General features: G+C 40.7%; 1 protein-coding gene across 1 annotated transcript in view; it reads left to right on the top strand.

Moving 5' to 3' along the window:
• The window catches only part of MPO (myeloperoxidase), a 36,826-nt gene extending 23,116 nt beyond the window's left edge, over positions 1-13,710 (top strand). The window contains exons 7-13 of the mRNA XM_015817199.1: positions 2,168-2,371; positions 4,224-4,539; positions 5,388-5,548; positions 7,259-7,511; positions 9,315-9,485; positions 10,984-11,221; positions 13,027-13,710. Coding sequence (XP_015672685.1) covers positions 2,168-2,371; positions 4,224-4,539; positions 5,388-5,548; positions 7,259-7,511; positions 9,315-9,485; positions 10,984-11,221; positions 13,027-13,225 — 1,542 coding nt within the window. The 3' untranslated portion in view covers positions 13,226-13,710. The remainder of the gene's footprint in view (positions 1-2,167; positions 2,372-4,223; positions 4,540-5,387; positions 5,549-7,258; positions 7,512-9,314; positions 9,486-10,983; positions 11,222-13,026) is intronic.
• The last annotated feature ends 1,795 nt before the right edge of the window (positions 13,711-15,505 follow it).

Here is a 15,505-nt window from a genome sequence, read left to right as displayed (position 1 = left end):
AGTTGCCATAGTGTATTGTTTACCTTAGAACAGAATTTCTCAATCTTGGCTTGAAGATGTATGGACTTCAATTCCCAGAATTCCCTAGGCTAGCATGCTGGCTGGGGAATTCTGGGAGTTGAAGTCCACACATCTTTAAGTTGCCAAGGTTGAAACACAGTGCCTTAGAGCAGGGCTTTTCAACTGGTGGTACGCGTACTACTGGTGATACTCTGGCACCTGGCAGGTGGTATTCGACCATCCTAGATAAGTGTAGCAAGGAGAAGAATGAGCTGAAGTGACAGCAGTGCCACACAAGTGTGAGAGAGAGTCAGCTGGAGCTGCAGGGCTTTCAGGGCTTGGTGGAAATCCCAGGATTGGTGTGTGTGGCTACATGCTGATCAGCGCTTCTGTAGGGCTACAGGGGTGAGGCAGAGGCCTCAGGATCAGCATGCACAGCTGCAAGCTGATCGGCGCACCCGGAAGAGAAAAGGAGGAGGGGGGGAGAGAGCAATAGAATAGAATAGAAGTGGAAGGGACCTTGGAGGTCTTCTAGTCCAGCCCCCATATAAAAGGAGGACGTTTTGGTGGGAAAGGAAAAGGAAAAAAATACAACAGGGAAACAGAAGAGGACGGAGAGAGACGGAGAAGAGGAGAGGCTTTTTTGAGACAAGCAGAGGGAGAGAAGGGATAGAACAGTGAAAAGATTAATGTCAGAGAAACAGGCACAAGTTTCACATTAAAAGTACAGATAGTCTTCAGCTTACAACCACAATTGAGCCCAAAATTTATGTTGCTAAGTGAGAAATTTATTAAATGAGTTTTGCCCCATTTTATGACTTTTCTTGCCACATTTGTTAAGTGAATCACTGCAGTTGTTAAATTAGTAACACGGTTGTTAAGTGAATCTGGTTTCCCCATAGATGTTGCTGGTCAGATGGTTGCAAAAGAGGATCAAATGTCACTGGGAAACAGTAACGGTCATAAGTATGAACCAGTTGCCAAGCATCCAAATGTAAATCACATGACCCTGGGGATACCGCAATGGTCATAAATGTGGAAAATGGTCATAAGTCACTTTTTTCAGTGCCGTTGTAAGTTCGAACAGCCATTAAGCGAAATGTTTTAAGTTGAGGACTACCTGTACTTTATCACTTTTTTCCTTCTTTTTGGTCATTACGTTTTTGACACCTTGCTAGGCGACTGGTGATACTCGAATATTGCCATATCCTAAAAGTGGTATAATCTGTGAAAAGGTTGAAGAGCACTGCCTTAGAGGATGGATTGAGGAGAACTGTATGAGGACACAACAACAAAAAAGAGGTTATTATTCCAGCTGGGTCCAGGAGGATGGCCTTCTCTGCAGTTGCTCCTGCCCTCTAGAACAGTGATGGCGAACCTTTTAGAGACCAAGTGCCCAAACTGCAACTCAAAACCCACTTATGCAACATAGGGTGCCGGGTGGGTGTGGCCCATTGGGTGGGCGTGGTTGCAGTGGTAACAGCAGACTGGGTGGGACTAAAAAGTTCAATCAATCAATTCCAACTTTGTAAGATCTTTTTTTTCCCATGAGAAGTTGAAATTGAGTGATTGATTGAACCTTTTTTTTTTATACACGGCGGCGGAGGCCTAAAGCGAAAAGGTTTTATAAAACCCAGCTGAAGGCCTAGGACTGGGGCGATGGCGCACGTGCCCACAGAGAGGGCTCTGAGTGCCACCTCTGGCACCCGTGCCATAGGTTCGCCACCACTGCTCTAGAACAACTTGCCCACTGATGTGAGGTTGGCCCCAACACTCTTATCCTTTCATAAGGACCTAAAGACCTGGCTCTACCAGTTAGCTTGGACCCCATTGGGGGAACAGTGCAATGGAATATTTGATTGAGTAATAACAGACCCCCCCTCCCCCCTCCACTCTGCTCCCGCCCTCCCCATGTGTCCTTGGTTTCAATGTCTGATTTTAACTTTTTATGTTTTAACTTATATGTAACTGTAAGCTGCCCAGAGTTACCCTATGGGAAGATGGGTGGCCAATTAACTTTATAAATCCATAAAAATAAATAAATAATAGTTTTAATTTAATTTTGTAGGACCTGGACTCCAAGGAAGGATCACTTAGGAAACAGAATGATTTCAATGCAGACAGATTAGAATTGCTTATCTAATCCTCTCTGGGTGTTTCCTTGCAGGTACGGCAAGTGTCTAATGAGATCATCACAACTTCCAATGAAAATGTGACGCCTGATGTCCAGCGCTCTCTTGCATTCATGCACTTTGGGCAATGGGTTGACCATGACTTGGACTTAGCTCCTGAAAGTCCAACCAACATAGATAATAGGAATGTCCACTGTGATTCTTGTTGCAATTATGCACCTCCTTTCTTTCCAATTAAGGTAATAGAAATTCTGCTCTGGGAAAAAATGGTATAGCATTGTATATCCACAGTTCAATTTTAGCTTCAAGAGATCCTCCTTCTGAGGAGGCTTTCTCCCTGATTTTGATAAGGTAGTAGATGAACATGAAAATAAATAGTGTATCTTTAAAATAATTTAAGATAGTATCTTTAAAATACAGTAGTGTCTCTTTAAAACAGTTATGCGACCTCTGGGCATAATAAAGACTTTTTATAGCACTCAGTCTTATATACTGCTTCATAGTGCTTCACAACACTCTCTAAGCCAAGGGTCCCGAACCCTGGGCCACAGCCCACTACCAGACTGCGGCCTGTTTAAAACCAGGCCGTGGGAGAAATGGACATGAAGCTCCACTTGTGAGAGCGACAGGCCCTTGTGCATGCATGTGGAGCTTCATGCATGAGTGCAAGCACCCTTCACTTGTGCGCAAAGCTCCATTCGCACAAGTGGAGGATTCACGTGCACGCACACTGCTTGAACAAATGGAGCTGTGTGCATGTGCGTGCACCTGCCACTCACACACTACACCACCACACGCTGGGCTGGGCCACCAAGCTGGAAAGATTGGGGACCACTGTTCTAAGTGGCTTACAGGGTCAGCATATTGCCCCCAACAGTCTGGGTCATCCTTTTACTGACTTCAGAAGGATGGAAAGTGGAGTCAACCTGGAGCTGGTTAGGATTGAACTCCTGGCAGTGGGCAGAGTTAGCCTGCAATACCGCATTCAAACTACTCCCCACCATGACTCTTTTATATTTTTATAATGATTATGTTTATATTTTTTGTTTTCATTGATTGTTGTACATAGCCCAGAGTGATGTCTGGCCATATAAATGTGATAGATGATAGGTAGATGATAGATAGATGACAGATAAATTTAAAATTTAGGGAGCTAGTTTGGCTCCTTTGTAAAGTCAAGGGAAATGTGTGATGATGACAATTTCTTTAGTGTACTTTCTGCTATGTATTTCTGATGAAACTGGGCTTATACAACACACTTCACTTTTTTAGCGAGTTAGCCTATTCAGGCAGTTTATTGTCTATACCATAAGTGAATCAAATAAGTTGGTTGACAAACTATGCTGAAAAACTAAGTTTGCAGAATGTGAAATCCAAACTGTTTCACTGACCTGCTGGTATCTTATTAGACTTGAAATCTCATGAGATTTAAAAACAATTTAAAAACCATTTTTAAAAAATATTTATTAAAAAATTAACTAAAAAAATCAAAGTATTTAAAATCATGTTTATTTTTAAGTGCCAGAACATGAAATACAAAGTAACATAGAAAACTGACAGCAGAAAAAAACCTAGTGGTCCATCAAGTCTGTCTTTTGAGTTTATTGAGGTTTTTTGTTTTCTTTTTACTTAATTAATTTTTATTTTATTAAGAGTTCAAGTATAATGCTTTAAGTTGGTAAAGTAAAAGGTTGAGGCTGTTATTACAGTGGTGGGATTCAAATACCGTATGTGAACAACCGGTTCTCTGTGTGGATGCCGCTTCCGGAAGTCCATTCTGGGCCTGGGCAACAAAAATTAGCTACCGGTTCTGCCGAAGTGGTGCGAATCTCACCACTGCATTATTGTATTCTGTACTTTACTGTGCTGAAAAAATTTGGAAGTCAATGCTTTTTCTCCTTTCCCCCTGTACCTACACCTTTATTCCTCCTTTCTCTCTCATTCACATTTTCCTATCACCTTTATTTTTATTTGCATTTAATAGTATGATCAGTTTAATACTTTTTTTTAAAAAAAGAGTTCAGGCATGATGCTGATTAGACTGGGATCAGAAACACGTGGAAGTTTTGACTTATTGATCTTTTTATACAGATCCCCCCTGGAGATCCACGGATTACGACTCCAGGCATCTGCCTGCCGTTCATTAGGACAGCTGCAGTGTGCAACCCCAAAACATTTGTCCGTGAGCAGCTCAATTCAATCACCTCATTCATGGATGCCAGTATGGTGTATGGGAGTGAAGAGCCTCTAGCAAAGAGTTTGCGGAACCAAAGCAACTCACTTGGTCTCATGGCAATCAACCAGAACTTTGCTGATGCCGGTCTGGCTCTTTTGCCTTTTGAGATCAACTCCTATAGCCTCTGTCTGCATACAAATAAAACTGCTAAAATCCCATGTTTTAAAGCAGGTATTTGTTTAATTAATGCATTACATTTATAACATCAAAGTGACTCTGTCATGGGTTCAGTAATAAGAACATGATTAACAAGTACGAATAATAACGTAGGCATTTGGAGAGAGAAAAACCATTCACTCTAAAAAGTAATATAAAACTTTATTTAAAAAAAATAATAAATCAGGCGTGTTGTGCATTCAGTTCTGGGGCATTGCATGCAAGTTATATGTGAATGGTAACAATGGTAGGATGAAACATGCAAAATAGATAACACTGGATAGTGACTCCTAATATGCTGTTTTGGTAAAGATCCATAGCCCAGCATGGCCAAGATGTGTTTTTTGGATGCAGAAGTTCAGCTTTAGGGACATGACTGTGCTGGACACCCTCTTACTATCTGAAATAGGTAACACTGGGATGATATAGGAAGACGCAGAGAGGAATTAGAGTTTGGTAGTATAAGAGTCTGTCTGGCAGTCAGAAGAACCCCAGGTTACATCTCTAACATCTTTAGGAAGAACAAGAAAAGGCTCTCTTGAAATTCTGGAAAGCCACTGCTGGAGAGGTGAATGTAAAAAAGGAATGTGATTTCAGTTGCACAGTTATAGGTGCCATATATACCCACCCCGTGAACATCCTGGGACCAATGCCTCCTTTCACAACCAACATTCAACATGTTCCTGCCAAATTCCCTTACTACGGTAGGGATACCACATTCAAGCTGCAAGAATCCACATAATAGGATATCCTGAAAGATAACATTTTCCAGCTTCCTTTCTGAAATGTTTAGAATATTTGTTTTTGTTTGTTTGTTTGAATTGCTAAAACCAAACAGAATGTGTGATGGTTTAACTTTGCAGGAGATGGAAGGGCCAATGAAAACCTGGGACTGACGGCTATTCACACTCTCTTTCTTCGGGAGCACAACCGGATAGCCGGGGAACTGAAGACGTTGAATCCCCATTGGAAGGGAGAGACACTCTATCAAGAAACGCGGAAGATCATTGGTGCCCTCATTCAGGTATGGAATGTTCTCATTTTTATCTCACAGCTTTGCTGCTTTTACATAACATTTTGTTCACTCAGCAGTATCCAAAAGGATATTGCAGGACTGAATACTCTGTCCAAATTAGATGTCTTTTCAGATAGAAAACAAATGAAGGGGGAAAAAAAGTCTTGTCCAATCTTTTCTCTTGCATGACTTGTTCTTAATATTCAAAGGGCACTTTCCACCATTAAGGACAACATAAATATACATATAACTTGCTATTTAAGTTAGCACGTTTCAGAAAATGGCTAGTTACTCTATAAATAATACCTAAAAATAACACATGGCATTCTAAAACATAGGGTAAATATATTGAATGCTTTACCTTACTGAAACAAATCCCACTGGAAAATAGATGGTAGATGAACTCAAGCCACAAGAAAGTTGGATCTCACTTCAGGAGAAGCAACAGGCATTCCGTTTTCAATGGTTTCAATTGTTGAGAATGGAATATTATTAAGGTAATTCTATTATCAATTTGTCTAGAGCGGGCAAAGAACATGATAGAAATACAGGCTACCCGTGTCTGAAAATATTTTTTTCCTTTTCCTTGAAGGATTTCATCCACCCATTCTTGATGCTGCTATCTTAAATTGTCAGAATGGTGCTTTTTTCACTGTTCTCCATCTATTCCTCTGACCCATAGTTTTTGAGAGGCATGGTCTTACTGGAGCCACTAATCAACATTGTGCAGTAGTGAAGGCAGGCCGTTTGTGCTTTGGCTACGGCTGGCTGATGCTATCTATCAAGAGTGAGGAAATTGCCTTAAGTCTGATTCTTCATCTCCAAGTGAAAACAAAGCAGTGTGATGTAAGGGATGTATGAGAGAGGTTTCTTCCCCCCATCTGTAGGACTGAATAAATCCCATGGACAGGATTTTATAAATGAAGGTAGTGTTGAGTTACATGCAGATTTTTGGAACTTCCTATTGAGCCTTACTTCCTTCACAACTTGTCCCCTAAGCTATCAGGAGAGCAGAACAGTATGTTGGCTGGGGAATTCTGGGAGTTGAAGACCACACATCTTAAAGTTGCTAAAGTTAGGAAACACTGTAGTAGTTGAACTGTGTGGAATTTTGCAACCCAGATGGCAGGCAGAAAAGTGACTCTTCTAAAGGATGGAGGTTAATGAAGGGCACATTTAAAAAAAAAAAAGCTGGATAAGCTGTGCTTCCTGTATAGGAGTGCCTGCCTTCTACAAGGAGGCTCCCCCCAAGATTCCCATTTTCCCCTACCCCAACTGGTGTTTCAAAAGTCTTATAGTGCAGGCTGTTCATTCGGGCCTTTGTTGAGAATGATTTACGCCTCCTTTTAACGGTGGTTTCCTTCGTTCCCATTTGGTTTTGTCATAATGCCTCCTTTACTCTTCTTTTTGTTTTGGGTTGTTTGTTTTTAGTATTTTAAACAATTTGCAAGCTATCCAATCTGCTTGGAGTTATGCAGGATATAAAACTAGATATTTGGCTACATATACTATTTCCAAGAAGCAAAAAGAATTATGTAAGATTGATGTTAAATCAGATCAAAAGACCTACCATTGTTTCTTAAATTAGTTTGTAATTTGTCCTTACTTTCTGAATGCTCAGAGTACTCTTGGTGTTAAGTCATCAGATAGGAATAAATAAAGAAAACAAATAAGTAGGTTGAGGCCTTTGGGACTTACATTGTCTTTGTATCATTGTAGATATACACATACAGAGATTACCTACCTCTGCTGCTAGGCAACGAATTCTATAAACGGTTACCTGTGTACAGAGGCTACAATAAGAAAGTGAACCCCTCCATTTCAAATGTTTTCTCCTTGGCCTTCCGATTTGGGCATGGTTCTGTCCCACCCTTTGTACCCCGCCTGGATGAGAAATTCCAGAACTTGCTTCCCTTTTCCAAGACCCCACTTCATCTCACTTTCATGGCTCCATGGAGGATTTTGGCGGAAGGTGAGTTGGGTCTCTAGCTTAACCCTCTTGAGCTGGGTTTCTCTAAGATCCTGCCCATTTCTTGAGAACTTAAACCAGCGGTAGTCAACCTTGGCTCTTTTATGACTCGTGGACTTCAACTCCCAGAATTCCTGAGCCAGCTGTGCTGGCTCAGAAATTCTGGGAGTTGAAGTCCACGAGTCATAAAAGAGCCAAGGTTGACTACCCCTGAACTTAAACCAAGCCTGTTCAAAGTGCAGTCTATAGGGCTGGGAACCATCCAACGCTCCTGGAAACAATCATTTTTGAAGAACAGGAATGAGCAACTCTAAATCTTAGAGCCCCCAGGAACATGACACAAATCTGTCTGATGCAGTCCTGCAGCTTTGATCCAGGAAGCATACAGTCATTGTCAAGCAAGTAAGGTGTTAAAAAAGCAAAACCCTCCTCATTCTTTCCCCCCAATATAGAACCTTAACAAAATCCTGGGCCCACCCATCAGTTTGATTTGCCTATATGACATTCTCTAAAGCAATGTCAATGCAGCCTTGAGCCCTTAAATGCTGTTCATCCCTCCCGCACAATGGAGAAATTTCCCCTGCCCCCAGACATTGGCTTGCTGAAGCATAGGGCTGCCCTACAATGACATTTCAAGGAGACTGAAATCTTTAAAGCAGGGGACCAACTGCCAGCTTTGGGGGCTTCTGCCATCAGGGCAGAAATGTAAGGAGTAACTGAAATACTGGGACCTGGGGAAACACCTGGAGGCAGATCAGAATAAGCACATTTTCCAGGTTGAGGTCCTCATTTTCATGTCTTGCTGGCTGCTGCATTCCAAACTGTGGTTTGTGTTCATTTAATTCAAATGTATATTATAATGGATTAATTTAAACTATGTGCATATACTTAATCTGATGATTATGCTGCATATCTTATATAATTGTCACCAGTTGCCACATTACACACGATAAATTAGCAGCTGCTTCTGAAACAGCTCTGAGTCTCAAAGATTTGGGGAACTCGCTAGGACCATGGGGTCACAGATTATGATCTTTTGATATGGACCAAGTTATTGAGTTCTAATCCTGTTTAGTCTTGCCAACATGGCCAATAGTGGAAGGGAAGATTAAAGATGTAGCCTAACCACAAAGGTAGATATATTTTGACCTTCCATGGGATAAACACTACGAGCCTAATTGTGCCAATGTAATAATAAATCATAAGGCAACTTTAGAACTGTTAAACCCTGTATCAAATTTCTTTTTCTTTCTTTCTTTCTTTCTTTCTTTCTTTCTTTCTTTCTTTCTTTCTTTCTTTCTTTCTTTCTTTCTTTCTTTCTTTCTTTCTTTCTTTCTTCCTTCCTTCCTTCCTTCCTTCCTTTCTCTCTCTCTCTTTCTACCCTCCCTCCCTCTTCCTTTCCTTTCCTTTCCTTTCCTTTCCTTTCCTTTCCTTTTTCCTTTTTCCTTTTCCTTTTCCTTTTCCTTTTCCTTTCTTTTTTCTCTTTTCTCTCTTTTAAGTCACTGTTGACTCCTGCCTTAGTTACTGTATTTTTCTTGGAAATATTTTTTAGAAACAGTTTGCCTTTGCCTCCTCCTTCCTAGGGTTGAAAGAGAGTGATGAACCCAAGGTTCATGAACCCACCTGGCTGTGTGCCTAGAAGTCACCAACACCTAACTAGCTCTCCTCAAATGAGTATACCAGAGAGTTATATGTTGAATTTAAATGTAGAAAGCAAGCTACTGATTAAAAAAAAGTCTAAAGCTCTGGAAGCCTTGGTTAGAAGATACTTTCCTTTCAGAGGCCACTGTTGCTTTTCTCTTGTAGGTGGCATTGACCCCCTTGTTCGTGGCTTCATGGCAGACTATTCCAAGCTGATGAGGCAGAACCAGATGATGGTTGAGGAGCTTCAGGAACGGCTCTTTGCACAATTGGAACATATTGGTCTTGATCTATCAGCTCTGAACTTGCAGAGGGGACGAGACCATGGTTTGCCAGGTAGAATGGCTTATTGTAAAAGCAGATTTATCATTGTCCTTTGAATAGTAAGAAAGGCTGTCCAAATCAGTCCTAACAGAATAATAGAATTGGAAGGGACCTTGAAGGTCTTCTTGTCCCAAGAAGAGGCGCTACCATTCCAGATAAGTGGTTGTCCAGTCTCTTCTTAAAAACCTCCAGTGATGGAGCACCCACAACTTTGGAAGGCAAATTGTTCCACTGGTTAGGAAATTTCTCCTTAGTGCTGCTATCATCTCACCCCTAGTCCTTCTTTTCACTAGACTAGACATACCCAATTCCTGCAACTGTTCTTCATATGTTTTAGACTCCAGTCCCCTAATCATCTTTGTTGCTTTTTTCATTTTTTTTAATAATATGTGAACAAAACTGGATGCAATATGTATGGTCTTACTAAGGCTTTATGTAGTAATACTAATACTTCATATGATCTTGATTCTATCCCTCTGTTAATCTTGGAGTCTTAGTGGACAATCACTTAAATATGAACCAGCAGTGTGCAGCAGCCAAAAAAAAAACCACAATCCTAGGTTGCATTGGCTTTTTTAGCTGCTGCTGCACACTGCTGTCTCATGTTTAAGTGTTTGTCCACTAAGACTCCAAGATCCTAGTTACTGCTACTGGTATTGAGCTAGGTTTCACCTCATCTAGTACATTTGTTTTTTCTTGCCTAAGTGTAAAACCTTACTTTTCTCTACATTAAATTTCATTTTGTTAGATAGGTCCCAGTGTTCAGTTCTGTCGAGATCCACCTGGATCTTGAGTTTATCTTCTGGGGTGCTGGCTATTCCTGCTAGTTTAGTGTCATCTGCAGATTTGATGTCCTGTGCTATTCCCTCATCTAAATTGTTTATGAAGATGTTGAGTACTGGGCATAAAACAGAACTTTGGGGTACCCCACTGTTTACTTCCCTACATGTAGATGTAGACATTCTTGTCTTCCTTCTAACCTAACAGCTTCCAGATCTGGTGGGACCATAACTCCCAGAATTCCAAGTGGGCTTACTGATGAAATCTGGGAATTGCAATTCCAACAAATCTGAAGTAGGAGAAGACTTCTACACTTTATGGGCAATTTTTCTTTCCTGTTACCCTAACTTACCCAGCCCTGCCCTGTCCAGACCCTATTGATGTGCATAATTTCACTAATTTTTAGAATAGAATAGACCCAAAATGAATCCCAGCCTGACAGACATACTAAAAATATGGCTATTATGTAATGCCTGCTAGCAGATCCTACAGCATTCTAGAAATAATTGTGCGGGAAAGTCACTTTTTTCTTTATATTCTTAAAACATACATCAGATTTGTTTCCTGTTTTGGGCAAATCCAGCAACACAAGTGGGATCAGTTGTAACTAGGGATACCTGGAGAAAGGGAAAAAACTCAAGATGGCAGCTGTGAATATGCAAATACAGCCCTGCCCTTTTTTTAACATGGGAACCTCCCTATCCATAATGATGATTGCTCCTCCTTGTAGGGTACAATGCCTGGAGACGTTTTTGTGGCCTCTTTGCTCCCAGCAACGAAGCCCAGCTTGCTGTAGTCCTTCGCAATCGTAAACTGGCAAAGCAGTTCATCAACCTTTATGGGACACCAGAAAATATTGACATCTGGATTGGGGCAATGGCTGAGCCCTTTGTCCCCAACGGGCGAGTGGGACCGCTCTTGGCTTGTCTCATCGGAGCTCAGTTTAGAAAAATCAGAGATGGCGACCGGTGGGTGTTTTTCAAATCCTTTATATATATCAAGAGAAAACTGTATGCCAAATCCAGATGTCACCAGTGATTTCATAGCTATAATTGTTTTTGATCTTTAAGTGATTGTATGATAGGGTAGTTTTAATTATCATTTATCTCACTATGATCATTGTCTTGCACTATGGATTTTGTAGCTGAAGTTGATGAGATTGTCACTTGCTCAGCATCTTTTGACTGAGATAGAATGGCAGGATTTCCAGCCTGTTTTCTCTGCCACAGCCTAGAGGCCTCCTCCTATGGTTGTGCCTACTATATTTTCAAATACAATATACTTTTTATATTTTCAGTCAGTTGAAATAGCAGATAATAGGGAATTGCTGAGCACAATATGGGAGGAAAGAGTGCAGGTCATTGTCAATGATTATAGACTCCTATCAGATTGATTGATTTCTCAAATTTATACGACTTAAATAATTCTGGGTGGCTAACAAAAAATGAAAACAAAACACAAGTCTAAAAAGAATTTTAAAAAATAGCCAAGCAAAATTTTATTCATTTCTTTGTTCATTTATGTAATTGAATTATTGATATGGCTGCCCAACTATTTAATGCCTCTGGGTAGCATACAATCAAAAGCAGTAATAAAATACAGATAAAATACAAATGGGAAACCTCAAATGTGGAAAATAACAATCATTCCAACCCAAAAAAGGACAAAGTAATAGCCACTCACTAAGAACCATGTTTCTAAGGCTCTTTTAAAAAGAGCTAAGTTTGGGCCAGAGGAATCTTGAAGAGAGAAGCAGGTGCTGTTCCAAAGCATAGATGCTGCAATTGAGAAAAGTAATCAACAAAGAACAATTTATATAAACCAGATTCCACTAACCACCTGGCCTTTAAAGCCTGAAGGAAGATCCAGTTTTTTAAGGCCTTCTGAAAGACTAACAGATTTGGGGAATGTTCGCAGGGCCGGCACTATTATAGAAAAGTCATGCCGCTCAGGTCTCATAGGATGACACTTCTTTACCAAATGGACCTGGAGCATGTCCACTCTGTAGTCCACAGGTGTCTATCTGGTCTCCAGGGCTGGCTTTAAAGGTGATGACCAGCACTGGAATTGCACCTGAAAAAGTACTGGAAACAGCTTAGCACAGAACGTTGGTGTTAAAAAAACATACTTTGTTATACCCAAGCATTTGAGAACCAACTGCAGCTTCCAGACACTTGTAGGCTATTGAGAGCTTTTTGGTCAAGCTGATACCAGGGCTAGGACATTCTGGTTTGGATTTTAGCAGTAAAGATGAATTCAAACATTCTGCAGGACTTGAAGTTAGTATAGCTACCATCTGCAAAACCATCACCAAATGGAAGAGTCCATTGCTGTGTAACAGATAACCTGGTCCTCCTCCTTCTTCAGGTTGGCAGTGAACCATCAGATCTAAGTTGGAAATTGAATCTATTCATTTCTGAATTCATGGTGTTATAAACTAACCAAACAGGCTAGGATGAGACAAGTTAAGCTACAAAGAAGTTAACTGAAGTTACAACCAACTATTCTTTATGCACACTGTCAAGGCAATCAGTAAATTACCAACACTGTTTCTGATGGTCTCCCATAGAAATATTTTTCAAGTTCAGCCAAAATGGTTAGTTGTTTTTCCCTGCTGTGACCAAAGCTCACCAAAAGAAATGGTTTTCTTTGATTAATCCTTCAGCTTTTGGCTCACTGAAGCATTATTTTTACTTCCTCAAGTCATTTTTATTATTTCTATTATGATTCCTATCATTATTCATCTATTGAAATTTTTCACCTTTTTTGGCAGATATTGGTGGGAGAACCGTGACGTCTTCACTTCATGGCAGCGCCGTGCTCTGACAAGTGATTCATTTTCCCGTGTCATTTGTGACAACACACACATTAAAGAAGTGTCCAGGGACATTTTCAAAATGAACCGCTATCCAAGAGATTTTGTGAGCTGTGGTAAAATCAAGAGTCTGGATTTGTTGGCTTGGAAAGAATAAAACAGCAGAAGGATGAGACAGGAAGTGTGGGACAGGACCTTGAATCTGAAGGGAGGACCAGGAACCCAGCCGACTATAGCCCCTTTCTCTCATACTCTAGTCTAAAACATAAAACAGAATGCTGCTAACCAGCTTCCATTGTCAAGGACAGTTTATTTTAGGTGGAGTACTATAAACCGGATGCTGAGAATCAAATAGGATGGGCAATAAACAAACCCTATAAGTAAATACATAAAAAGTTGAGGTCACCCTGTACAGTACTGCGTATTTGTTAGAATCCTGACTAACTTCCCCAACTACCACATTTTCCTGAAGTAAAAAACATTTGGAACAGTTGCACTATTTCCAGATGGGAGCATTCATGGGGGGTGTGGGTGGGGGCAAAAAGGCCAGGATAACCAGTCAAAGGACTTTCTTAATGTATCAAGTGAACAAAATTCTCAGCCCAACTCACCTTGTAACTCACCTTACAAGGCTCTTGTTGTGGGGAAGGAACCTTCAACATACCCAGCTTGATCTGTAGTTTTTCTACAGAGCAAAACTAGCACATTGAATTGTAGCCAGAACCGATTGGGAACCATTGCAAAATCAGTACATGTTATGTGTGAGTAGGAGCTTTCATCTGCCAGCAAACAGGCTACTTCATTTTGCAACAACAGCTGTTTTTGAATAATCTTCAATGGTAGCAGCATGTAAAGGGCATTCTGATAATCTAATCACTGCCCTGAGCTTCTGTTCCATGAAGCTATTTTGTTAGCCAACAATGAGAACTCAAACATTGGATCAGGTGCATTGTGTTAACTTTGACCCTTAAGAACAATCTGAATCAGGAAGTAGACATTTTCATTCTCTTAGAATAAGCTTTTTACTGGGGTTCTGAAAAATTTACAGACACAAAGCTGGATTTAAATACTTCTCTACAGTTATGTATACAAAATAATGGCATTAGTTGGGCATATAGCACTGTCACTTATAAACTCTGGGTATGGGTATACAATGTATATGGATTAACAATGTTGCTTAAAATCAGTGTTGTATTCTAATAATTGCTTAGGCATAGCTGGGAGAAAGATCTGATTATTTTTAAAATGAACTGTTGATAGAATCACATTATTAATAAAAATGGATAAATACAAAATCTTGTGTCAATACTTTTTGAATTCAGAAATATAAAAAGGTAATATGTCTATAGGCTGCTATTTTATATGGTGCAATATTGTCTGATTAGTATTTGTTCTTCTGGTTTTATGTTAAATAGACCTCCCTAAAGCACAATAAGTATGCATTCACCCTCATTTCTCTCCAGATTCAAACTTTCTGGATTAGAAATGTGCAAATGAGCATATATTTAGAATAGAATAGAGCTGGAAGGGACCTTGGAGGTCTTCTAGTCCAGCCCCCTGCTCAAGCAGGAGAACCTATACCATTTCAGACAGTGACTGTCTAGTCTCTTCTTAAAAACCTCCAGTGATGGAGCACCCACGATTTCTGAAGGCAAGCTGTTCCACTAGTTAATTGTCCTCACTGTTAGGAAGTTTCTCCTTAATTCCAGGTTGCTTCTCTCTTTGATCAGTTTCCAACCATTGTTTCTTGTCCTGCCTTCTGGTGCTTTGGAGAATAATTTGACCCCCTCTTCTTTGTGGCAGCCCCTCAAGTACTGGAAGACTGCTATCATGTCACCCCTATTCTTTTCTTTAGACTAGCCCAGTGATGGCGAACCTTTTAGAGACTGAGTGCCCAAACTGCAACCCAAAACCCACTTATGCATCGTCGAGTGCTGGGTGGGTGTGGCCCATGGGCTGGGCATGGCCCATTGGGTGGGTGGGGCTGCGGTGGTAACGGCAGACTGAGTGGGACTAAAAAGTTCAATCAATCAATTCCAACTTTGCAAGATCTTTTTTTTCCCCGCGAGAAGTTGAAATTGACTGATTGAACCTTTTTTTTTTTTGCACACGGCGGCAGAGTCCTAAAGTGAAAAGGTTTTATAAAACCCAGCTGAAGGCCTAGGACTGGGGCGACGGTGCGCGTGCCCACAGAGAAGGCTCTGAGTGCTGCCTCTGGCACCTGTGCCATAGGTTCGCCACCACTGGACTAGCCAAATCCAAGTTCTGCAGCTATTCTTCATATGTTTTAGTCTCCAGGCCTTTGATCATCTTAGTTGCTCTTCTCTGAACTTTTTCCAAAGTCTCAACAACTTTTTTGTAGCGTGGTGACTAAAATTGGTTGCAGTATTCCAGGCATGGTCTTACTAGGGTTTTATAAAGCGGTACTAAAACTTTG

The sequence above is a fragment of the Protobothrops mucrosquamatus genome, unplaced genomic scaffold, assembly GCF_001527695.2.
Source record: "Protobothrops mucrosquamatus isolate PMUCROS unplaced genomic scaffold, P.Mucros_1.0 scaffold562, whole genome shotgun sequence".
NCBI lineage: Eukaryota > Metazoa > Chordata > Lepidosauria > Squamata > Viperidae > Protobothrops > Protobothrops mucrosquamatus.
Note: the sequence above shows the minus strand (reverse complement) of the source record. Positions and strands in the feature narration are given on the sequence as shown.